Genomic DNA, 27,469 nt, shown 5'->3' on the forward strand with positions numbered 1-27,469 from the left:
CTAATTTACCACATGGGGATGTCACCATGGAAGGCCAAAACTCCATTCCACCAAAACAGGCAGAAATTTCAGGTGGTCTTTTCAAACAGCTCTTACACTAAAAGGGCATTATCATAATTTCACAGTATTATTCCAACCTCAAAGTGTGGAAATATGCACTGAGTGTACCAAACATTATGAACACCCGCTCTTTCCATGACATAGACTGACCAGGTGAAGGCTATGATCCCTTATTGTTAAATCGCTGCTGGGTATTTCACACTCAACAGTTTCCTGTGTGTATCAAGAATGGTCCACCACTCAAAGGACATCCAGCCAAATTGACACAACTGTGGGACGCATTGGAGTCAACATGGGCCAGCATCCCTGTGGAATGCTTGGACACCTTGTGGAGTCCATGCCCTGACGAATTGAGGCTGTTTTAAGGGCAAAGTGGGGGGTTCAACCAATGTTCCCTTTAAGCTGCGCGCGTGCCCAGGTGGGCCGCTGCCCTCGGACTGCCACAGATTAAATATCAGCCCGCGCCGAGAAGCACGAGATTGAACTTCACTGAACTTTCTAGAGTTTTTCCCTTTAGTTAACACTATCAACGTTTCGCTCTGCTATGGGAATTGTGCTTGAATCAACGCAATATTAATCACTTTCAATGAAACATACCAAAACAAAATGAACTTTGCAAGACTTGGTATGCAAAACTAACTGTGCAATACATTTTCTTATAGGCAGCTCACATTGGAGTAGGATGCTATTGCATTGACATGCACAACTCAGGCCCGTACTTTACAAAGACCGGTGCGCCATAACCAATCAGTGCCATTCACTTTGAACTGGACCGCATGAGCGGTCTTGACTAGATGCACTTGTTTTGAGATCAAAGCGAGAGCTGCATGTAGCCACCCTGCACGTGTTCATATTATTTGCTAGTTAGTGAGTTATTAGCCCAGTCAACAATGGGGGAGTGGTTGCTTCCTACGAGAGCAACATTTATTTGCATTTCTAGCCATCTTTGAAAAGCAAGTCAGGTGACGAGCTTGTTTTATGTCTTAAAGGGACAGTGTTGTAATTTGAGACTGTCTTCAATAAGATAGTAGCCAATAGGCAGAGGGTAGCATAATCTGTCTGATTCTCTGTAATAAGGATATGGGAATAATAATGAATTTTATTTTGTAAAGTGGTTTCTTGCATCAAACAACAACATTTTCAGTCACCTCCTTCTCTTAAGGACAAGTGGATAAACAGAGTAATGTCAAGCCCTGCATGTTTTTTGTTTTTTTTATCTCATGGAATGTAGGCCTACATTGAACACCACACATTGGCTGCTACTGTAGGCTGTCTGATAGAACAGATATTTCCATGTTAAAATATTATATGATGCATTTTCTCTATTGTTTTTGATGATAGGCCACACTGGTAGGCCTACGTTATGATCAAATAGCCACAGTATCCGACTTGGGTACAGACACAGTTTTTACAGTAAACGTGCGCCGGAAGTTGTACAGAATTTTCACGATGTTCAAGTTTGCGCTCAGCAGACCTGAAATTTGCTCAGTGCCGGAAATACATTTGAGGGAACATTGGGTCCAACTCAATATTAGGAAGATGTTCTTAATGTTTTGTACACTGTGTATATAAAACACAGGAATATCACGTTTTTGGCTGCACTGGGCCTTTAACCCTTAGCAAATTGCGATTAATCTAAATTAATTACAGAAAATCATGCAATTAACCCAACTAATTTGTGTTGAATTGAGTTGATGAAAGCACCGGACAGGGGAACTGAAATTCCCAAAGAGGCATCATCCACCATATTGCTTTAACCTATCCAGAGTTTTCAGATCAATGCAGATTTTGTCATGTGCCTTAGCAATGAAATGGATGTTGTTCTGGTAGTAAATCAATTACTCCCCCCCCCCCCCCCCCAAGGACGATGAGATGATGGCAGAGGATGAGATGGCAAAGCGTCGCGCTCACTTTCTCCTCAAACAGCAGCGGAAGATGGAGGAGGCACGGCTCCGCAAACTGCAGACGGAGGCTGAGAGCGAACAGAAACGAGACGAAGCCAGGTACAAACCATAGAGATGTACTAGTGAGCTGTTCCCAATGACCACCTCTTTAATAGCATGGGGAGAGCAAGTAGTCAATTTCTGAAATATTTTGTAAATAAAGTGTGTAGTAGTACTACCACCTACTGTAATGGAGTGTGTATAGTCTGAACAGCCAAGGTTGGTGAATTACTGCCAACTGCAGTTAAGGAATGTTTGCTTAGGTGTACAATTAATTGGCTGACCCCTACTGCTGACCTGGATGGAATTATGTGATCCTTCCTTAACCCATAGCAAGTCCCACCCACTTGACTACTACAAAATGGTGAACACCCTCAATGAAGAGCTCTCTAGTATCTCTATTATACAAACACATCAGTGGCTGGTACAGAACATACTCCATCATGGCGTGTGTGTATGTTGTCAATGTGCAGGGATAAAGCAAGTGTGTGTGTGTTATTTGTGAAGGCAAACCTAAAGCAGCTGTGTGTGTCTCTTTCCCCCCAGGCGTAAGGCAGAAGAGGACCGGGTGAGGAAGGAGGAGGAGAAGGTGCGGAGGGAGCTGATCAAGCAGGAGTACCTGAGGAGGAAGCAGCAGGAGCTGATAGAGGAGCAGGGTTTGGTTAAGCCCAGGCCCAGGAGTGAAGCCAGGAAGGCCCGGCCTAAGTCCCTGCATCGTGGAGAGTCCAGCTCCGACACTGGCTTCTCCAAAGGATCCTCCACACGTAAGGCCTACACTAAAACACTATAACCCAAACCAACCCTATCTCCCCTTTACAGATTTGAACCTCCCCCTAAAGAAGTGTGTGTGGGGAGGTTGTTAATTTAACCAATCTCATCCTCCCTCTAGTCTCTACTAACCCTGTCTCACCCTATTCATTGTTGCATATAGCGTCACCCCATTGTTATTGATGTTCTCTTGAGGACTGGTACCCGACTGAATGTTCTACTCAATGCATTTTGAATTGCTGCTGATTAAGATTTCACATTATAGTGGCTTGGAAACACAATGACATTACTAAAGCTGGCAAATAATTCGTAGGGCGATGTCACGCCAGGACAGCTCGAAAATATTTGGAGTATCTCAGCACCTCTTCCCCCTCAGGAAGCTGAAAATATTTAGCATGGGCCCTCAGATCCTCAGAAAGTTCTACAGCTGCACCATCAAGAGCATCTTGACTGGCTGCATTACCGCTTGGTATTGCAAATGCACCTCCCTTGACCGCAAAGCGCTACAGAGGACGGTGCGGACCGCTGTACCACACCAAAATGTGGAAAAAGTCAAGGGGTTGAATACTTATTGACTCAAGACATTTTAGCTTTTCATTTTTTATTCAAGTTGGAGCTGAGCCAATCAGAGGACTTGGACGAGTAGTATTTCGTAGTGCTATTTTTATCCCTCGAGCTGGATGGCAGCTCTCCACTTTGCACTTTGTCTGTTGATTCCATTTGATGTGTGAGGAAAAGGGTAAGGAAAATGGAGAACTGTTTGCCAAATATACTTTCCAAAATTGTATGTGTTAGTCATGCACATCCCCAATTTTATTTCGTAGTTAGCTCCTTAGCTAAAGCGTCATTACGACGAAGGTAGTTAGTACAGCGTTTGGTAAACTAAGCGGGAACACTTTCTTGTCCACACATGCTTTGATCTCCGCAACGGTAGTAGTAGGCGCGAGTAGCCTGACGACTCACACTAAATTATTCCGCAGCTCTGTCATTCACTACAAGAAACTAACATCCGTGGGCGTGGCGTAGCGTTTGGCCGGATCAAGCAGTCTGGGTAGCCAGGTAAAGGCGGGAGCGCATTGACAAGCAAAAGGAAATGTGCAGTGTTGCGGTAGTTCAGTGCACTTCGCTGCGTGGATGGAAACAGACATGGCAGAGAAAGCTGTTCTGCTAATACCGTCCTTCACAGAAAGTTATGTTAGACTATTAAAGATTAGTAGGCCTATGTTAATTAATCAGTTCTTGATCTGTCCTCTTGATATACCGTGCCTTCAGAAAGTATTTACACCCCTTGACTTTTTCCACATTTTGTTCTGTTACAGCCTGAATTTAAAATTGATTAAATTGAGATTTTGTCACTTATCTACACACAATACCCCATAATGTCAAAGTGGAATTATGTTTTTAGAAATATTTACAAATTAAGTAAAAATGGAAAGCTAAAATGTCTTGAGTCAATAACCCTTTTGTTATGGTAAGCCTAAATACAGTGTTCAGACCCCTTCACTTTTTCCACATTTTGTTACCTTACAGACTTATTCAAATGGGTTAAATAAATAAAAATACTAATCAATCTACACACAATACCCCATAATGGCAAAGTGAAAACAGGTTTTTAGAAATGTTTGCAAAAAACAGATACCTTATTTACATAAGTATTCAGACCCTTGGCTATGAGACTCAAAATTGAGCTCTGGAGCATCCTGTTTCCATTGATCATCCTTTAGATGTTTCTACAACGTGATTGGAGTCCACCTGTGATAAATTCAATTGATTGGACATGATTTGGAAAGGCACACACCTGTCTATATAAGGTCCCACAGTTGAGAGTGCATGTCAGAGCAAAAACCAAGACATGAGTTCTAAGGAATTGTCCATAGAGCTCCTAGACAGGATTGTGTCGAGGCACAGATCTGGGGAAGGGATAAAACATTTCTGTAGCATTGAAGGTCCCAAAGAACACAGTGGCCTCCATCATTCTTAAATGGAAGAGGTTTGGAACCATCAAGACTCTTCCTAGAGCTGGCCGCCCGGCCAAACTGAGCAATCGGGAGAGAAGGGCCTTGGTCAGGGAGGTGACTAAGAACCCGATGGTCACTCTGACAGAGGTCCAGAGTTCCTCTGTGGAGATGGGAGAACCTTCCAGAAGGACAACCATCTCTGCAGCACTCCACCAGTCAGGCCTTTATGGTAGAGTGGCTAGACGGAATCCACTCCTCAGTAACAGGCACATGACAGTCCGCTTGAAGTTTGCCAAAAGGCAACTAAAGTACAGAGAGATCCTTGATGAAAACCTGCTCCAGAGCACTCAGGACCTCCGACTGGGGGCGAAGGTTCACCTTCCAACAGGACAACGACCCTAAGCACACAGCCAAGACAACGCAGGAGTGGCTTCGGGACAAGTCTCTGAATGTCCTTGAGTGGCCCAGCCAGAGCCCGGACTTGAACCCGATCTAGCATCTCTGGAGAGACCTGAAAATAGTTGTGCAGCGACGCTCCCCATCCAACCTGACAGAGCTTGAGAGGATCTGCAGAGAAGAATGGGAGAAACTCCCCAAATACAGGTGTGCCAAGCTTGTAGCGTCATACCCAAGAAGACTTGAGGTTTTAATCGCTGTAAAGGTGCTTCAACAAAGTACTGAGTAAAGGGTCTGAATAGTTATGTAAATGTTATTATTATTATTATTATAATTTTTTTTACAAATCATCATGATTTTCTCATTGTTTGTGATACAAATGTAAAAAGCATGTCAAAAGGACTTTCTCCCAATTAAGTTTATATGTGAGAATTGCCAGAACAATCTGAGATTTCCAAAATATGTCCTGTTGTGGAATCGGCCAGTAGGAAATGCCTTTGTCATTGTGATGTCGTCAGATTGACTTTAGATGCTACCTAAGATTGCGGGAAGAGCACCAGATTTTAGCTAGCTAACTGCTAGGTATTTTTGACTCACTTTTCTAGCTAATGGCAACATTGCCGTCAGTCTAAAGTAAATTTGACGACATCATAACGATGACAAAGTTGTTTCGTACTAATTATTTGCCTACTTTAGCAATGTCATTGTATTTCCAAGCCACTACAATGTAATTTAGACACTAAACAATCATTAGCCCCCGTTGAGAATGATTGGGCACCACTTGACCTTCGGGAGTCACTATTGCTGAGAACGTCTTGAGAACGTTCATAACAATGGCATGACTCGACCGAGTGACGTAGGTGCAACCCATGAATACCACAATGTCTTGTGTTGTGTGTGTGTATTCTTTGTTTAGCTCTCCCATGTTTGTATTCTTTGTTTAGCTTTCCTGTGTGTGTATTGTCTGTTTAGCCCTCGCGTGTGTTTTTTTGTCACCCAGGTTATTCTCTGAGAGCGTCCATGTTGATGAGAGCCCAGGGTTCAGCAGCAGGCAGTAGGGGAGGTGATACATCTAACCTCATCTGCATGACCCCCTGACCTCATAACATCATGCCATACCTCATAGGGCTAGGAGTTTTTCCTGGTCAGGTCATGTCAGGAAAATATTCCAGCCTCAACCCACAACCCCTTCAGAAAGTCTGATCAAATGGACCACTAGCCCCTTTCCCCCTAAGCAGATGTGAGAGAATTGCATAGATTTGTGTAATGTGATTGGCTCACTTTGCACTCTTATAGGATCAGGGGAATTTTCTCTCCATCTCTCTCTCTCTCTCTCTCTCTCTCTCTCTCGCGGCATGCCATGAGGGTAAGAACCTGATTGTGCCTGGCCAATCAAGCAGAGAGCAATGCCTGAGTTTGCAATAAAAAATGTAAAAAAGTTTGCATATCAGTCCACTGCCAATGTGACATCACACTGTGCCTGCTGCATTGTGCCTTCTTGGCTTGTGTAAGCACGGGTTAGGGTTGTGCGATATTACAGTAGCATCGTCTATCGGTGATGATTGACAGCCATCGTCCAAGTTGACGACATCGAGATGTGAGAGAAGATGGTTTAGCCTATTGGAACTTGACTGGCGGCGCGCAGTAAAAGAAAGTAGTGCAGCGCACAGCAGGGCAGCAACCAAGGGACATAACAAGTAATTTGCCTATTGCTATTTGCTATAGCCTATTTCAATAAATGTGTTTTATAGCCTACAGAACGCAAGAGAGAAATGTAAGGCAGACAGAGCGGAGAATTCCACCAAAGCAGCACAACATGTCTAGTCAGAAAATATTGTTTTACTCTCTCTGCCTAAACCAGTTTTTCCATCTCAAAACGTTATTTGAATAGCCTAAAAACGTAAGGCAGCCAGAGGACTAATAATGAGTGAACAAGCAATATCAATAGCCTACAGAAAAATCTAATGACAAGCTTAGTCAAGTTAAAGCTTATTAAGAAATAAATTATCCATGCGGGTCAGGAAAATCCCTCAATGCGAGGTTAAGAACCAAATGGCCAAATTGTCCGACAAAGCCTATCATAAAAGCTTTAAGACAAGTTAAAGTTATGAACAGCAGCTTATTTCCCAAATATTCTAGCCTACAAAGGTGTTGTCCTAAAGTTGTTGTGGCTTTTTAAAAAATAACAAGAATGAAAGTCTATAGCCTAAGCCTAGGCATAGGCTATTCTCAATCTCAGATAAAGCAATTATTTTCCAGTTCTGAACACTGCTTCTATCCAGCCCATGATGTAGGTCTATAACCGAGCTCACTATGGTAAGGCAGCCTGTTCCTCATCAGACAGTCACTGCTCCATCACAGACACACACTTCTCCACCAGAAAGGAATATTATAAAAGATTTGCCATTGCCTGCACTTAGCCTCTGCCCAAGTTTTCAACAACATTATCTTTCGTCATGATTTGTCCAGTTGCATTCGATTCCGCGCTATAGCCCAACTGACGTTTTACAATTTTTGGTCGGGGAGGGTGGCCAATAGGAGCGATAGCATCATATATTATGATGTTTTATGTGTACATAATCACAATAGGACAGGTTGACATCACCCAACCATTTGGGGTGAGGGTGTGAGTGATGGTCAAGAGTTGGGAAAGGTTTGTATTCATTTACTAATAATTAAATACACACAAATGCTACTATTTAGCAGATTACATTTATTTATTTGTACTTTTTACCCCTTTTTTTCCCGGATCTGTAGTGACGCCTCTAGCACTGCGATGCAGTGCCTTAGACCGCTGCTACACTCGGGAGGCAGCAGATTACATTTATAACCACTAACAACATTTCAGAAGATGTTTTGATTGTTTGAAGTATGTCAAGTGCAGTGAAAATATGTTCAGTTTTGTTTTCAGTTGTATATCAGAACAAACAGTAATTGGAACGACTAGCATACCGCAAAATATTTTGCCTTTAGACCCGTTTCATATTAACATGCGAGTACTTCAGTACTCAATTTTTGTTTTATGAGAGTACTCGAACACAGACATTCTTTCAAATGCCCATCCCTAATAAAGGTTATCGTCATATGCTGCTTACATGTTGATGGTTAATGAATACCAGTGAAATGACTGTTCAGTATCTGTTTTTATTTGGTGCACACAGACATACACTGTATTTACAATAATAATAATATATGCCATGAAGCAGACATTTTTATCCAAAGCGACTTATTGTTCTATGTTATTGATTAACTCTTGTCTTGTTGACTTCCAGCGGACATTCTCAGCTGTTTCCAGTCAGGCTCCACTCTCTCCTTGGCCACCGAGACAGAGAGTGTCACTTCTGGAGGGGCCGAGCCACAGAGGTGTGTGTGTGTGTGTGTGCGCGCGCGCACGCTCGTACGTGCAGGGTTGGGTGCGTGTGTTTGTTTCTGTGAGTATGTGTTTGAGACAGAGAAACCCTGTTAACTATGTGTGTGTGTGTGTGTTCCAGGGGTGGGTGTTCCAGGGGTGGGTCGGTGGAGTCGTTCCCTCTGCTAAACAGGAACTCCATTAGGAACATGGAGAGAGACTGGGAGAACGGCTCTACAGCCTCCTCCATCACATCTACAGCAGAGTACAATGGTGAGTATTACACATGCACCCACACACACACCTGAGTACAATGGTGAGTAGGCGTTTACATGTTTTTAAACGAAATTGGGATCCTAACGATAAGAAAAATATATATACATATATATCGAAAACATTTAATCACATTGTTGCTGGGCTCACCTTCTCTTTCTCTTCACTAATGATGCGAGTGTGTCTTCAGTCTGTTGCCTGTGGAATATTCTAGCCTATTCATTGATGATAGGCCCTGCTATACTGAAGTTCCGAGACAATGCAAGCCAAGAAATTGCGAAATACAGCATTCCATTGCAAGATACAGCTTTTGATTGCTGATAGATAGGCCTAGTGCACAGTTCTGACTGTCTCTGCCTGGTGGCCAACATGCCCATACTGTGGCCCTCCCCTCTCTCTCTGTCTGTCCCTCCCTAGCTCGCCATGGAAGATGCAAGTGTTTGTGTTCTCGGAAGTTAGGCAACTAATCAGTCTCCTCCGTTCAAAAAAGACTGAATCTTTTTTTTTTTTACCTTTATTTTAACAGGGGATACCTATTGAGACTTAGGTCTCTTTTCCAAATGCGCCCTGTATATTACAATATAAATATACACATTATACACTATCTATATACAGTACCAGTCAAAAGTTTGGACACCTACTCATTCCAGGGTTTTACTTTATTTTAACCATTTTCTACATTGTAGAATAATAGTGAAAACATCAAAACTATGAAATAAAACATACAGTGAGGGAAAAAAGTATTTGATCCCCTGCTGATTTTGTACGTTTGCCCACTGACAAAGACATGATCAGTCTATAATTTTAATGGTAGGTTTATTTGAACAGTGAGAGACAGAATAACAACAAAAAAATCCTGAAAAACGTATGTCAAAAATATTATCAATTGATTTGCATTTTAATGAGGGAAATAAGTATTTGACCCCTCTGAAAAACATGACTTAGTACTTGGTGGCAAAACCCTTGTTGGCAATCACAGAGGTCAGACGTTTCTTGTAGTTGGCCACCAGGTTTGCACACATCTCAGGAGGGATTTTGTCCCACTCCTCTTTGCAGATCTTCTCCAAGTCATTAAGGTTTCGAGGCTGACGTTTGGCAACTCGAACCTTCAGCTCCCTCCACATATTTTGTATGGGATTAAGGTCTGGAGACTGGCTAGGCCACTCCAGGACCTTAATGTGCTTCTTGAGCCACTCCTTTGTTGCCTTGGCCATGTGTTTTGGGTCATTGTCATGCTGGAATATCCATCCACGACCCATTTTCAATGCCCTGGCTGAGGGAAGGAGGTTCTCACCCAAGATTTGACGGTACATGGCCCCGTCCATCGTCCCTTTGATGCGGTGAAGTTGTCCTGTCCCCTTAGCAGAAAAACACCCCCAAAGCATAATGTTTCCACCTCCATGTTTGACGGTGGGGATGGTGTTCTTGGGGTCATAGGCAGCATTCCTCCTCCTCCAAACACGGCGAGTTGACTTGATTCCTAAGAGCTCGATTTTGGTCTCATCTGACCACAACACTTTCACCCAGTTCTCCTCTGAATCATTCAGATGTTAATTGGCAAACTTCAGACTGGCATGTATATGTGCTTTCTTGAGCAGGGGGACCTTGCGGGCGCTGCAGGATTTCAGTCCTTCACGGCGTAGTGTGTTACCAATTGTTTTCTTGGGGACTATGGGCCCAGCTGCCTTGAGATCATTGACAAGATCCTCCCGTGTAGTTCTGGGCTGATTCCTCACCGTTCTCATGATCATTGTAACTTCACGAGGTGAGATCTTGCATGGAGCCCCAGGCCGAGGGAGATTGACAGTTATTTTGTGTTTCTTCCATTTGCGAATATCGCACCAACTGTTGTCACCTTCTCACCAAGCTGCTTGGCGATGGTCTTGTAGCCCATTCCAGCCTTGTGTAGGTCTACAATCTTGTCCCTGAGATCCTTGGAGAGCTCTTTGGTCTTGGCCATGGTGGAGAGTTTGGAATCTGATTGATTGATTGCTTCTGTGGACAGGTGTCTTTTATATAGGTAACAAGCTGAGATTAGGAGCACTCCCTTTAAGAGTGTGCTCCTAATCTCAGCTTGTTACCTGTATAAAAGACACCTGGGAGACAGAAATCTTTCTGATTGAGTGGGGGTCAAATACTTATTTCCCTCATTAAAATGCAAATCAATTTATAACATTTTTGACATGGGTCTTTCTGGAATCTGTCTCTCAATGTTCAAATAAACCTACCATTAAAATGATAGACTGATCATTTCTTTGTCAGTGGGCAAACGTACAAAATCAGCAGGGGATCAAATACTTTTTTCCCTCACTGTACATAGATACATACATATACACACACACACACACACACACATTAAAATACAAAAACACAGTCATGGTAAGCACAAATAAAACATCACAAATCACCCAGAAAATCAGTTATATTCCTACACAAATAAGTCCCCAATCAATACTTTACATTTCCTGAACGGCACCAGAACATCAAGATTAAATGTGTTTTGAATTTTGTTCCAGCTATATGGTGCATTAAAACTAAAAGCAGATTTACCTAGCTCTGTGAAGACCGTAGGAACCTCAAGAGTTAACCAATCCGGTGAACGGGTTAGGCAACTCAGGTGTCTATACTTCAACAGCAAAGTTAGATAATACAGAAGTTTATGTGAAGTAGGGCCTTGTAAACAAAAAGGAGTAATGTAGAGATCTATGGGTCTTTAGCGAAGTCCAGCCAACCTTTTGATACAAGATGCAGTGATTAGTATCAAAACTGTCGCCTGTATCAAAACGAAGGCCACTATGGTAGATGGCATCCAAAGATTTAAGAGTAGTAGCAGCTGATGAATAATTTCACAATAATCAAGAACAGATAAAAAGGTTGACTGAATAATCTGTTTCCTACTGGTTAGAGAAAGGCACGATCTGTTTCTGTAGAAAAAGCCAACTTTAAATCTTAGCTCATCTATGTTTTTTAAACATCAAATCCATATCGATCCAAATGCCTAAGTATTTATATGCGGGTATACATTTGATTGGAGAACCATCTAATGTAGTTAATCTGAAACATTCTTGCAAGAGTTTAAAAACAACATTTCGTTTTGCCCGTATTAAGCACACGTTTTAAATCAGCATAGCTATAAAATCTGACTGTAGTTTTGACACAGCCAGATCAACATAGCATACAAAATAGTATTTTAGGAGTTGATTCCTAACGGAATTAGTTTTCTTTCTACTAAATGTCTTGGTAAATCACGGTATTTAACCAACTTTAAAGTACTTTTTCAGGAGAGAGGGGTCTGCGCGCAGTAGGCAAGTAGGCTGTGCGCAGGCAGCTCAAGATTATTTGATTGACTGTTCTTGTTCTAGTGATTAGTCCAGCTTTAGAAGCGGCATTCCTTTACAGACAAGTCAAATGCTCGTTCAGTGGCGCTTAGAAACTTTCTCCAGAGAAGGTTTTGTGTCGGCATTTATTAAAAAGCCGTAGTGTACGCTTACAGACAAACGAACATGCTGTAGCCGAGGCGCTTTCAAGGGTATATGACTGTGGTAGATATAACTTCATTGCCCAGCCGTAGCGGTCATACATACGTAATAGGACCATTATTGTGCATTGTGAATTGACGTGGAACTTATGATTTTTTGTTATCGCTTTAACGGAAAATGGCTGTTTAAACGTTAAGCAAAATGTTTCATTTTTCACATCCCTAATGGTGAGTATTACACACACACACTCAGAGTACAATGGTGAGCATTACGGTTTCTGTCCTCGTTGCAGGTCCCAAGCTGTTTAAGGAGTGTGTTTCCAAGTCCAACAAGCCTATAATCCACAATGCCATCACCCACTGCTGCCTGGCTGGCAAGGTCAACGAAGCCCAGAAAAACACCATCCTAGAGGTCAGTCCATCCATAGTATGGCAGTACTAGAAGGCCTCCGTGATTTTACTATAGCCAATGATTTTTCCTCATTACCAGTGAAAATAATTTGAGGTGAGTCCATAGTGTTGTAGTTCTATACTGAACAAAAATGTAAACGTAATATGTAAAGTGTTGGTCACATGTTTCATGAGCTGAAATAAAATATCCCAGAAATGTTTCATATGCACAAAAAGTGTATTTCTCAACAAACAAAAAAATCACACATTTGTTTACATCCCTGTTCGTGAGCATTTCTCCTTTGCCAAGATAATCCATCCACCTGACAGGTGTGGCATCTCAAGAAGCTGATTAAACAGCATGATCATTACACAGGTGCGCCTTGTGCTGGGGACAATAAAAGGCCACTCTACAATGTGCAGTTTTGTCACACAATACAATGCCACAGATTTTTCAAGTTTTGAGGGAGGGTGCAATTGGCATGCTGACTGTTGGAATGTCCACTAGAGCTGTTGCCAGATAATTTAATGTTAATTTCTCGACCATAATCCGCCTCCAACATGGTTTTAGAGAATTTGGCAGTACGTCCAACCGGCCTCACAACCGCAGACCACGTGTAACCACGCCAGCCCAGGACCTCCACATCCGGCTTCTTCACCTGCGGAATTGTCTGGGACCAGCCACCCGGACAGCTGATGAAACTGTGGGTTTGCACAACTGAAGAATTTCTGCACAAACTGTCAGAATGCATAGTGCCCACTGTAAAGTTTGATGGAGGACGAATAATGGTCTGGGGCTGTTTTTCATGGTTCGGGCTTGGCCCCTTAGTTCCAGTGAAGGGAAATCTTAACACTACAGCATACAGTGACATTCTAGATGATTCTGTGCTTCCAACTGTGTGGCAACAGTTTGGGGAAGGCCCTTTCCTGTTTCAGCATGACAATGTCCCCGTGCACAAAGCGAGGTCCATACAGAAATGGTTTGTCGAGATCAGTGTGGAAGAACTTGACTGGCCTGCACAGAGCCCTGACCTCAACCCCATCGAACACCTTTGGGATGAATTGGAACGCCGGCTGCGAGCCAGGATAATCGGCCAACATCAGTGCCCGACCTCACTAATGCTCTTGTGGCTGAATGGAAGCAAGTCCCCACAGCAATGTTCCAACATCTAGTGGAAAGCCTTCCAAGAAGAGTGGAGGCTGTTGTAGCAGCAAAGGGGGGACCAACTCCATATTAATGCCCATGATTTTGGAATGAGATGTTTGACGAGCAGGTGTCCACATATTTTTGGTCATTCTGCACAAACTGGCAGAAACCGTCTCAGGGAAGCTCATCTGTATGCTCGTCGTCCTCACCAGGGTCTTGACCTGACTGCAGTTCGGCATCATAACCGACTTCAGTGGGCAAATGCTCACCTTAGATGGCCACTTGCACGCTGGAGAAGTGTGCTCTTCACGGATGAATCCCGGTTTCAACTGTACTGGGCAGATGGCGTTGTGTGGGCGAGCGGTTTGCTGATGTCAACTTTGTGAACAGAGTGCCCCATGGTGGCGGTGGGGTTATGATATGGGCAGGCATAAGTTACGGACAACAAACACAATTGCATTTTATTGATGGCAATTTGAATGCACAGAAATATCATGACGAGATCCTGAGGCCCATTGTGAGGCCCATTTATTTTAAGGTATCTGTGATAAACAGATGCATATCTGTATTCCCAGTCATGTGAAATCCATAGATTAGGGCCTAATGAATTTATTTCAATTTAATGATTTCCTTATATGAACTGTAACTCAGTAAAATCTTTGAAATTGTTGCATGTTGCATTTATATTTTTGTTCAGTGTAGAAGGCCTCTGCAATTTCAGTATAGCAAATGAATTTTCCTCATTACCTGTGAAAATTATTTGAGGTGTATCAATAGTATCGTAGTTCTAGAAGGCGTCTATGATTTTGCTATAGCCAATTAATTTTCCTCATTACTAGTGTCAATAAGTTATATACAGCAAAGAGAAAACAATCTGGGTCAGTAAAAACATTGGAATGTTTGGCCTAAATGTTCTGAGAAAAAAATATTTTAGAAAGATCAGCTTGAAATTGACATGGTATATAGATTCAACAACCAATTTGTTCAAGTATTAACCAGAAAATAAATAGACTAGTTATTTCTCAATGTTTATATAGCTACCTTGGTTATCCTGTTTGGTTATACAGTACCGGTCAAAAGTTTGGACACCTACTCATTCAAGGGTTTTTCTTTATTTGTACTATTTTCTACATTGTCGAATAATATTGAAGACATCAAAACTATGAAATAACACATATGGATTCATCTAGTAACCAAAAAAGTGTTAAACAAATCAAATGAAAGCTTTGCACACTCTTGGCATTCTCTCAACCAGCTTCATGAGGAATGCTTTTCCAACAGTCTTGAAGGAGTGCCCACATATGCTGAGCACTTGTTGGCTGCTTTTCCTTCACTCTGCGGTCCAACTCATCCCAAACCATCTCAATTGGGTTGAGGTCGGTGGATTGTGGAGGCCACTTCATCTGATGCAGCACTCCATCACTCTCCTTCTTGGTCAAATAGCCCTTACACAGCCTGGAGGTGTTTTTTGGGTCATCGTCCTGTTGAAAAACAAATGATAGTCCCACTAAGCGCAAACCAGATTGGATGGCGTGTCGCTGCAGAATGCTGTGGTAGCCATGCTGGTTAAGTGTGCCTTGTGTAGAGGATTCTTTGCACAGTGCTGATATTCTCTTATTCTTAAACAAACCCTAAGCTTTAGAAAATGACACAGACAACGACTTCTGAGTGTATATATAAAATACCTGTAGTTATGCAATTGCAGGTAGAAGTTAATACAGAGTCACACAGGATTTGGATGGCTCCTCATAAGTTCTACAAAAGTGTCTGAAACAAACTCTGCCTTTTATACAAGTACTCCCCCGGGCAGATCAGGAGCCATCTTGTTCTCTTCCTGTGGCTATGTGTATCAAGTCATAGCGCACAAACAAGTGATAACGTTAGCTCCATCACTGCCCATATCTCCACACAGCTGTGCCCTTGGAAGATAGTAAAAGACAGGATGAACTGAAAAACTGTGGTCACTCTAAGGCTCTTTGTTTTAACCGTGTGACCGGGTTACTCTGAAGCAATAAGAAACAATACAGGTCTACACAGGTCTATCTGTTCCTGAAGTTTATCACCATCCCATGTCCTTGACTACACGCCCAGACCAGCTGCAGGGAGCTAGAGGGAACCATCCTTTCTCAGAAGCACAGTATTTGCACCAAATAAATGTCTCAACTATTGTTAAGCATATTAATTGTTAACTATTAATATTAAACAAATCAGGCAAATCAGGCAAATACGTGTATTCCCCAACACAGACAGTGTCAACAGCAAAGCACCATCACACCTCCTCCTCCATGCTTCATGGTGGGAACCACACATGCGGAGATCATCTGTTCACCTACTCTGCTTCTCACAAAGACACAGCGGTTGGAACCAAAAATCTCACATTTGGACTCATCAGACCAAAGGACAGATTTCCACCAGTCTAATGTCCATTGCTCGTGTTTCTTGGTCCAAGCAAGTCTCTTCTTCTTATTGGTGTCCTTTAGTAGTGGTTTCTTTGCAGCAATTCGACCATGAAGGCCTGATTCACACAGTCTCCTCTGAACAGTTGATGTTGAGATGTATCTGTTACTTGAACTCTGTGAAGCATTTATTTGGGCTTGACATTTTCCGTGTTGACTGACCTTCATGTCTTAAAGTAATGATGGACTGTCGTTTCTCTTTGCTTATTTGAGCTGTTCTTGCCATAATATGGAGTTGGTCTTTTACCAAATAGGGCTATCTTCTGTATACCACCCCTACCTTGTCACAACACAACTGATTGGCTCAAACGCATTAAGAAGGAAAGCAATTCCACAAATTAACTTTTAACAAGACACACCTGTTAATTGAAATGCATTCCAGGTGACTGCCTCATGAAGCTGGTTGAGAGAATGCCAAGAGTGTGCAAAGCTGTCATCAAGGCAAAGGGTGGCTACTTTGAAGAATCTCAAATATAAAATATATTTTGATTTGTTAAACACTGTTTTGGTTACTACATGATTCCATATGTGTTATTTCATAGTTGTGATGTCTTCACTATTATTCTACAATGTAGAATATAGTAAACAAAAAGAAAAACCCTGGAATGAGTTGGTGTGTCCAAACGTTTGACTGGTACTGTAAATTCCTCTGTTTCCCACTGTATAATAGAGTTTGAAATTCTTTTTTCCGTGGTTACTGATGGTTGTTTCTTCCATCTGTCTCTCCAATGCCAGGAGCTGGAGAGGTGTGAGGCCAACCACCTGATGATTCTGTTCAGGGACGGGGGCTGCCAGTTCCGAGCCATCTACTCCTTCTCCCCCGACACAGAGGAGATCGTCAAGTTCACCGGCACGGGGCCGCGCAGCATCAGCCGCAAGATGATCGACAAGCTCTACAAGTACAGCTCCGACCGCAAGCAGTTCAACTGCATCCCCGCCAAGACCGTGTCAGTCAGCGTGGATGCCCTGACCATACACAACCACCTGTGGCAGATCAAGAGGCCCAGCGGATCTTCTAGGAAGAAGTGAGGAAGGGAAGAAGAGGAGGAAGAGAAGGCACACCATAGGCAGTCATTCTACGATTGGGCAGGACCCAGTAGTCTCAGATATGACTGGCATTTGACCCTTCTGTGGTTTTGGCCTTTTGATGAAGGGGGATTGGTCTATTGCTGTGTGGGTGTAGCCTTTGGATTGGTGTAAATGGCGGTCTCCATGGAGATGGACGTGAGAATTGTAATGAAAACCTTCCAACAATCTGAATGAAATCTTTTAAGGATTAGGAATGTTTTTGTTTTTTCTCAAGGCAGTTTTCTGCATGTGGCACTTTTATGTTTGAAGTATTGGGTTTTATACTAACTGACGAATAGCCTATAGTTTAGCACTAAACACACTTATATACAGTACTTTACCCTTATGTAGTGGATCGAAAAGACAAAACTACAAAGTAATACTGAAAATACAGACTACTGAAATGAGTGCAAATAGAGGCAGTACGGAAAGTACAGACGCTACAGACTTATAATAATAGAAACCACAGCCATTGTTGAAATCGTTTGAAAGTGTTTGTTCTAGTCGTGCAAAATGCTGCTGCCTTCAAAAGGCTATTTATTAAAAAGGCTATTTATTCAATAATACCATTATGGGCTATTATTTAAGTTATTTTACCACAAGTAAGCTTTTAACCAACCATTTTTTAGGTATGAAAATGATGAGAAAGACTGGTACGGTGAAGTCTTGTTTTTGTGTGTGTTTTTGCAGATGTGTGTGTTTGTTTGTGGGGCGGGGGGGTTGGGAATGCGTGGCTGTGTGTCTCTCTCTGAATGTGTTTACTTGTTGAATTATGCTTTAAAAAGGTTTATCATGCAATGGAACAAGCTCCACCACAGTTTATTTTAGTTAGAAGCTGAATGCTCTTGTCCCAGGAGAAGGGAGGCACATAATTTCCTCAGTGTTATTGTTAGTGGGGAGGTGGTGATTAGTATTTACTCGGTTCCAAACGAGCACGCTTTGGGTTTCAGTGCATTGCACTCTATCTACAATATGTTACAGTAGAATACTGGCCCACAATCAATGGTACTTATGAAGATCCAAATGCAAAATCACTCTTACCACCAGAGAGACACCAAGGTCTTCTGCTGCTTTTCACTAAAACACTGGAACCTGATCTGAAGTAACTGACTAGGTTTAGGATTTTTCCTGGCGATGTGATCTGACCAGGACAAAAAAAAACTCTTGGCTCTACTCGCAGCCTATAACACGAGCCAGGAGTTTTCCCTAGTCATGTGGTCGGGGAAAAGTCCTGGCCCCATTCTTGACCTAAACCTGCTGCCTGTGAGCACTAAGAGCAGCTCTACCATGACTGACTCTGCCTCAAGCTCGTTCAAGTCAAGGGAAACTGCACAATACTTGATATTATTTGCTGCATTTTGTACATTTATGAGTAGTGGTTTTGTATATACTGTACCACCTTATGTTTACTAAAAGTCGGCGCTATTGAATTTTTCGTTACAGGCTTTAAAGATTGTATTTGTTTCTTTAATATATTCTACTATATATTTATTTTGAAAAACACTAGTGTAATAAATAATACTGGTCAACTAACAATGGTTCCTTTGCTTTGTTGCCCATGATTTCATTTAATTCATGAATATTTATTTGTATTGTTTAAGATAGTTTTTTCAGCTGTTGATCATAATGGATTGCATTGCTTCTAAACTAGATTAAGATCATGCCATTATCTCATCATGGGGGATGGAGTGCAAGCAGAGCATTGGAAAAGTCACATACAAATAGCACTACAGTCTGAAGTGTAGCCTATGATTTAAACATGCTTTCAGCTTTTTATTTGGAAAACTAATCCGTGGGCCAGCCAGGTGGACACTATCTTTATTTTATGAGATGTCTTTATAAACATACCATATTTTTGGAGAACTAAATACAGTCCTGCTTATTCAAGTCCGACTTCTTTCTGAATGAGTTGTGTAGCACATCTAGTCTGCGCCTTTTATACCTGTTCACATGCTGAGCGCAAGCAACGTCAGAGAATCTCTTCGTCCCGTGCATTAAAAAAATAACTACAGTCGATGTCCGTGCCCCCGCTGAAATCGAATTGGCATAATAATACAAAAGCATACAAATCTGTCAGTTTAAGCTAGATATATGTTTTTTTGCATTGGATACATCTCAATCCACCGCATCTGCCGATGTCACACTTCTGCATCTGCGGGGAAAGGGGACGGAGCTAGAGCAGTGTTTGTCAGACCATGAGACATCCCGAAAAACGGTCTTCTCACAAAATCGTCTGTAGCATCTGAACGGTTTGGCTCTAAGACCCACACAAGCGTCTTGGGACTCATCTGAAGTTGGTACAGACGATCTGCCAACTTTTGTCTGTAGCGTCCGAACAGTTTGGGCTACACAAGACTCGTCTGTAGGTCCCCTGGTACCAGTTGAAAAAATTAATGGAAGTATATATGGAGACTGTTTAGTGCTAAAAATAAGTTTTTTTTTAAATGTATGTATTTCCTGATCGTTCTTCTTGTGACCCGTTTCAAGAAGCTAGACGTATGTCGCACATCACTACTTCACAGGAGAGGCATTTTAATTATACTTAATTATACTTATACGATCATCTCCTTTGTTTTGTTGACGTTGAGCGAGAGGTTATTTTCCTGGCACCCCACTCCCAGAGCCCTCACCTCCTTCCTTACTATGTAATTACACTGTAATAAGGGTTTAGCGGTATAGGTTATTACACAAGTGGAACAAGGACATGCAATTACATATCTGCTTGTCGGAGGTTATTCCACATGTACTTACTCATGATTTATGTATATGTAATTACAAGATGTCTTGTTCCAAATGTAACTAACGTTCTGTAATTACACTTTTGCAGTCTCCTGTGTAGCACCATGTTAACAATGCATCCTAATATATAACCTTGTTATATGTAACTATATAAGTCACTACCACCAAAATAAGCTAGGCTAGGACTCCATCAGCTGTTGTAACAATGCACATCCTATCATTAACTACAGTTTCAGTTATCTTATTTCCATATTATTTGGCTTAAAGGATGTACTGAATTAAATGTAAGAGCAATGTTTTTACAATGGATATGCATTTAACTATAATGTACCTACCCAGGAGCAAGCAACTTAATGTAAAGTGAAACACATAATGGTATAGCTTTTGTAAATACTATGTATCTGGCTTCAAAGGTGTAATGTAAGTCAAATATTGTTCAAAATAATATAATGTATAATGTTAATGGACTCATGAGCAAGCAGCTTCAAGTAAAGTAAAACACAGTAGGGTAAACCTTTTTATTACAATAGTTGGGAAAATACACTTCAATGTAGAATGTTGTTACAGCACCTGTAAGTGTAATTACAATGTACTTTCAATGCAATTACATGTTTCACAGGATATATCAAAATGTCAGTTATTACAATATTATAAAGAAAAGTATCATAACTACAATGTTTCTACACAGGAACAAGCAACTTAATGTAAAGTGAAAAATCATGAATTACTAATGTAATTACTATGTAGTTATTATGTTACAACGATGGCACACAATACAGTACCTGTAGTTGTGATCAATGGGAATCCATCTCAATCTTGGAAAAAAAGTTGTTACAGCATCTTTAAGTTTAATTACTTTTTGCTTTCAATATTAAATATTTTGCAGGGTATATAAAAATGTCAGTTATTACAATGTTGTTAAAAAGACAAGTATTGCAATTAATGTTTCTACACAGGAACAAGCAACTTAATGTCAAGTGAAATACATTGTGAATTACTCATGTAATGACTATGTAGTTATTACTATGTTACAACAATGGCACACACCCATCACAGTACTTGTAGTTGTGATCAATGGGAATCCATCTCAATCAAGGAAAAATTGTTACAGTGATCTTAAAGTGTAATTACTATCTACTTTCAATATTATAAAATATTTCGCAGGGTATATAAAAATGTCAGTTATTACAATGTTATAAAGACTTATTGTAAATACAATGTTTCTACGCAGGAACAAGCAACTTAATGTAAAGAGAAACGTACTGTGAATTACTCATACAATGACTATGTAGTTACTAAGATACAACGATGGCAGCCTTTAGTTAGTGGTTGACATGTAGAGTTGAAGTCGGAAGTTTACATACACCTTAGCCAAATACATTTAAACTCAGTTTTTCACAATTCCTGACGTTTAATCCTAGTAAAATTACCCTGTTTTAGGTCAGTTAGGATCACCACTTTATTTTAAGAATGTGAAATGTCAGAATAACAGAGATAATTATTTATTTAAGCTTTAGTTTTTTTCATCACATTCCCAGTGGGTCAGAAGTTTATATACACTCAATTAGTATTTGGTAGCATTGCCTTTAAATTGTTTAACTTGGGTCAAACGTTTTGGGGAGCCTTCCACAAGCTTCCCACAATAAGTTGAGTGAATTTGGCCCGTTCCTCCTGACAGAGCTGGTGTAACTTAGTCAGGTTTGTAGGCCTCCTTGCTTGCACACACTTTTTCAGTTCTGTCCACAAATGTTCTATAGGATTGAGGTCAGGGCTTTGTGATGGCCACTCCAATGCCTTGATTTTGTTGTCCTTAAGCCATGTTGCCACAACTTTGGAAGTATGCTTGGGGTCATTGTCCATTTGGAAGACCCATTTGCGACCAAGCTTTAACTTCCTGACTGATGTCTTGAGATGTTGCTTCAATATATCCACATAATTTTCCTTCCTCATGATGTCATCTATTTTGTGAAGTGCACCAGTCCCTCCTGCAGCAAAGCACCCCCACAGCATGATGCTGCCACCCTCGTGCTTCACGGTTGGAATGGTGTTCTTCGGCTTGCAAGCACCCCCTTTTTCCTCCAAACATAACGATGGTCATTATGGCCAAAGAGTTCTATTTTTGTTTCATCAGACCAGAGGACATTTCTCCAAAAAGTACGATCTTTGTCCCCATGTGCAGTTGCAAACCGTAGTCTGGCTTTTTTATGGCGGTTTTGGAGCAGTGGCTTCTTCCTTGCTGAGCGGCCTTTCAGGTTATGTCGATATAGGACTCGTTTTACTATGGATATAGACACTTTTGTACCTGTTTCCTCCAGCATCTTCACAAGGTCATTTGCTGTTGTTCTGGGATTGATTTGCACGTTTCGCACCAAAATACGTTCATCTCTAGGAGACAGAACGTGTCTCCTTCCTGAGCGGTATGACGGCTGCGATGTCCCATGGTGTTTATACTTGCGTACTATTGTTTGTACAGATGAACGTGGTACCTTCAGGCGTTTGGAAATTGCTCCCAAGGATGAACCAGACTTGTTTACCATATTTTTTCTGAGGTCTTGGCTGATTTCTTTTGATTTTCCAATGATGTCAAGCAAAGAGGCACTGAGTTTGAAGGTAGGCCTTGAAATACATCCACAGGTACACCTCCAATTGACTTAAATGATGTAAATTAGCCTATCAGAAGCTTCTAAAGCCATGACATCATTTTCTGGAATTTTCCGAGCTGTTTAAAGGCACAGTCAACTTAGTGTATGTAAACTTCTGACCCACTGGAATTGTGATACAGTGATTTATAAGGGAAATAATATGTCTGTAAACAATTGTTGGACAAATTACTTGTGTCATGCACAAAGTAGATGTCCTAACTGACTTGCCAAAACTATAGTTTGTTAACAAGAAATGTGTGGAGTGGTTGAAAAACAAGTTTTAATGACTCCAACCTAAGTGTATGTAAACTTCCGACTTCAACTGTAGATGCTTTTTGCAGTGTTTCCACTATATGCATTCAGGAGCGGCGCTCCGCCATTCCAAGATCATTGCCGCCGCTCCTGTCGGATTTTAGAATTATATTTAATTCTGTGATTATCTTTTGTGGAACATGTACAGACTGCTCTCTCCACTGCACATCTGGAGCAAGCATCAACCACTCACGAGTGTAGTATCGTATATGAAGATTATGTCTTTGTTAAATGTTTTTCATGAAGAAATGGAATGTTGTTTATGTTAGTATATGTTTTAGTGTAACGTCACGTACAACAGACAGGAAGTGGGTTGTAGACAGGGGAGACTGGTGATTGGCCAGAAGAGGGAGCTTCATTGTTTATAAATAGGGGCTAGACTACAGAAAGGGCAGAACGAGCAGCCATTCTGAGGCGTCACTCTCCGGGTGTCATGTCACCTGTAACTTATGCTGTAACCTCGTGATTTTAATAAAAGCCTCTAACACGGTGCAGCCTAAGCTGACTCTTTGTTGACAGCAATAACTGGCCACCACTCATCCGATACGACAGTAGTGCACAAGCGCATTATCTTATCTTCCACAGTTAGCGTGGTGCGGAAGAGATACAGTGGATGGGTGGGGAGTGATAGAGCTGATCAGCTCAAATGAAGGACCGCAAAAGTAGTCAAATAGTTAGGGAGAGCTTGCTAGCACCAAGTTATACACTTTAAACAAACACTGCTCATCTTTTGCTGTCACAGTTATCTTAATATATATATAATATATATAATATATATAGTCCCGTGTAGCTCAGTTGGTAGAGCATGGCGTTTGCAACGCCAGTGTTGTGGGTTCATTTCCCACGGGGGACCAGTATGAAAAAAAGACATATTATGCACTCACTAACTATAAGTCGCTCTGGATAAGAGCGTCTGCTAAATGACTAAAATGTAAAAATATATGCCGCAGAAAGCAAGCTAGCTAAGCTTTAGCTTTACTCTGACAGCAAACTCATTGTAGCAGCTAGCTAGCAGAGTAAATCAAAGCTAGCTTGCTTTCTGCGTAAATGACTACACAAAACCTTCATAATCTGGATTTCAGATAAGTTTGTAAAAGTATTTTACTAAGAAGAGAAAGCAACCTGCCCATGGTGATGATGGAGAAGCAGAGGTTAGTCAAATAAGGACAGGAGGGCTCTTGTAAAAGATGTAAACATAACGTATACTTTATTACACACACAAAAGCAAAAGTGTGACTTGCCAGGAATGTTACCAAAATCTAAGATTACCACACTGTATCCTCAACGGTTCCACATCATCATTATAGATTAAATGGAGCAAGGTGCGTGTGTGTGTGTGAATGATTGTGCATAATCAGTGTTTATTTGAACTTATAAGTGATAAGGAGCAGTTCATTACGCCTCTTCTCTTTTATGGCGTCACTCACCTTTGCTGTTGTATTTTTTGGTGATCCTTCTTGCATATTGTTTGAGCGTCTCTTTAGAGCTGTCAAATGCTGGCTGTGAACGAAGGACCTCCGGCGCCACTAGCGTGATCTCTGCCAGAGGGGCACTCATCTCCACAGTGTTGCGGACATGCTTCTCTTCTTTTTGTAGGTCGCCAGGACCTACCAGGGTTTTGGCTGTTAATATATAAAACATAAAGCAATTTATTAATGTGCTTGCTGAAATCTGAACACAACTGTTTGTGTAAACCAGCTAAATTCCAGCTGTGTCACTTAGTCATTTTAAGCTAGCTAACGTTAGCTAGCTAGCTATGTTGCTAACGACAGGCTGGGACCGAGAACGAGATGGTCCCAAAAAAGGCGCCTCATTTGCACTGAGATGTCACAAATTTTAACTACATTAATATCTTACTACTTATTTACCTTGGTTGTCATTGGTCAACATTGACTGTCACTGCGCTTTTGTCCTCGATGTCGTTCTACAACGTGAACAAGTGAACTTCATTTTTTTTGCCTAGTAACGTTACTACTATTTCCTGCACGTGGGTATTTCTGCAAATTAAACAGCAGAAAAACAAAAAATTAGGTTATCAAATACCTCCAGAAGAAAGGCCTGCTCAAGAAATCTGTGAGGTGTGCTATGTGTGGCCACAAGCAGAAAATGATCCGGCATCCGTGCAAAGATGGATACATATGGTAAGTTAATGTTACAACTGGTATTGATTGGCCTCGAGAACTTTGGGAAAGTTTGAAATGAGGAGTGCTGTTAGAAATGTTTGAATATGTAAATGTAGAGTGAATCTCATTTTAATCTTGAGCTGGTATGTAGCCTAGTTAGCTAGTCTCATAGATTCTAAGTGTGTACACTGCCGGGCCGAGCTAACCGGGCTGACATATATTATTTCACCAGCCTGAACCCTTTTTTTTAAATGTTGCTATGAACATGCATTGAAGAGAATAATCCAAGCTTTCCAGTGGCCAGTGTCCTTCATAATTTTGTATGTGCTGCTCGAGAAATGTGATTTACAGTCTTTCAACAAGGGCTTGCGCTCGTCTGTGTCCAGGCTGCATTCCAACTCTGGACACTCTGGGCTGCAAGCCTGTGTAGAGCGAGTGAAGAGTTTAGGAGACGCACACCCTTCTGGTCTACCTTTGGTCTGCAGCCTACCACTCAAGATGTTTCATGTCTGTCTGGAAAGATTTTGTTCTCCTATTTCCAACAATGTAGATGTATTCCTACTGCTACTGAAAAGGTTCATTGATATTCATAGTAGAATGGAATTGAATGTAATAGAATTACTTAGACTACGTTCCATTTCAATTATCACTTATTGTCAGTCTCTAAAACACACACCTGTGTCTGAGTTAAATGTGCATGTTTCCTTGCAAGATATGTCAAAACAAGAGGAGGCATCATCAGGCTCCCTCCTGCGCCATCCGGAAGGATTCAATGTTTAACCATTCTCTGGTTCCACTTACGGATTGGGTAACATTTCTTCATCAGTAGGTTAATGAATTTGACACACTAAGAATTTTTTGGATAATTACATTTTTAGAAAGAGGTTCACAACCAGAAGGGCTTCCATAAATCCCTAACACTTTTTTGTTTTTACACTGGGATGGCATGCTTCATTGATGATTAAATAGTTGGGCTAGTGGTAGACTTGCCAAGGTCAGAAATTACATCATTTTGACCACTTTGTTTGTTAATAGCTGTCACCCACAGAAAGTCCATGCTCTTTCAGCCCCCAATAAAATTAAGCATAACAACCATACACAAGGTACTGGTGAGTGTGGTGCTCTCTGCTAAGTAATTACATGTTAGTTAGTGTTCCGTGGCATAGGTTAGTACAGAAGTGGAGCAGGGTACGGCGAGCAGGTCTCTCCAGGCTGAAGAGAATGTGGTTTAAGGGCAAGTTAAGGTTGTGTTACCAAAAGCTGGGTCGCAATGGGTTGAGTCTGGGGCCTATCGTGGGTTTCATTTATGAAAAAAAGATTTGGGTTTCTATTGTCATATACTATTGATCTGATTTGTTAATTTCTTTGTTGCAATATTGCAGATTTACACAGGTTCTACACTTGAGGCAAGTTGATATGATAGAGGGTGGCATTGCACAGCGCTCAAGGACCCTGACAAGAAGGACGAAAAGCCTAAGAAAGGTGAGAGGTGCATTGTGATTGTTACAGATGTCGATCAACACAAAATTATAAGCAATTATGACTCTGAAAAAGTCACCAGCTTTGTTTACCTATATTCACTCTGAGGAAATGTTAGCTCACTTACAGTATGTAAAAGGGTGTTTTTTTAAATCAGGCTTTTGGGATATTTCATGCATTATTTACTGGACAGCTTATAGGGGCTCTCCAAGATTTTCAACATTTAGCTTGCTTTGCCACTCATCCCGACCAGTGTTTCCCACAGGTATTTAGGTTACTTGTCATGGTGTCAGGCCGGGAAGGGCAGCATGGTGTGACTGGGAGGCTTGCACCACTGCCAGTGCTGCTGCCCTAATTTATTATTCTTGTGAGCCTACACTATTCAGGCAAATGGAGTAAAAGCTGTTACAAATGTGTTTTGAGTACTGTTTTTAGAGCTGCAACTAACAACTATTTTGATAATCAATGTGTCAGTTATTACTTTGATTACTCAATTTGTTTGAATTTTTAAAAGCCTGTTTTGCTGACTGAATATAGGTTGAATGTTTTATCAAATATTAAAATGTTTACAGTGCATTACAGTGCAAATAGCAACAAAAGACAGACTCAAACTCAGTTATTTTGTGACAACTTCCATTAAAGTGTATTTCCACATGAGACAGGAGCAGGGTCAGCTCAAGACGATTTGGGACCCTAAGTGAGATTTGATTTCGGTGCCCCTCCTATAGAAGTTGATGGTCATGCTTCCCTGGGACACTCAAGTCTTCTCATATCACTACATTTGTCTTACCTCTCATTATTGAAGGTCTGCAACAAAGCCCTGAGGATGTTCAAGAGGAGGAAGTTCTCTACGGAGATTGGTGGTGATAGATGAATCCAAGTTCTCGC

General features: G+C 41.3%; 1 protein-coding gene across 2 annotated transcripts in view; it reads left to right on the forward strand.

Moving 5' to 3' along the window:
- LOC311127651 (calmodulin-regulated spectrin-associated protein 1-B-like) overlaps positions 1-17,978 on the forward strand; it is a 190,689-nt gene extending 172,711 nt beyond the window's left edge. For both annotated transcript variants that reach the window (XM_084159485.1, XM_084159486.1), the window contains 6 exons: positions 1,924-2,063; positions 2,550-2,767; positions 8,398-8,488; positions 8,617-8,747; positions 12,519-12,637; positions 16,954-17,978. In XM_084159485.1, coding sequence (XP_084015611.1) covers positions 1,924-2,063; positions 2,550-2,767; positions 8,398-8,488; positions 8,617-8,747; positions 12,519-12,637; positions 16,954-17,247 — 993 coding nt within the window. In that variant the 3' untranslated portion in view covers positions 17,248-17,978. The remainder of the gene's footprint in view (positions 1-1,923; positions 2,064-2,549; positions 2,768-8,397; positions 8,489-8,616; positions 8,748-12,518; positions 12,638-16,953) is intronic.
- Positions 17,979-27,469: the final 9,491 nt, after the last annotated feature.

The sequence above is a fragment of the Coregonus lavaretus genome (assembly GCF_964263955.1).
Source record: "Coregonus lavaretus genome assembly, chromosome: 4".
NCBI classification, from domain to species: domain Eukaryota; kingdom Metazoa; phylum Chordata; class Actinopteri; order Salmoniformes; family Salmonidae; genus Coregonus; species Coregonus lavaretus.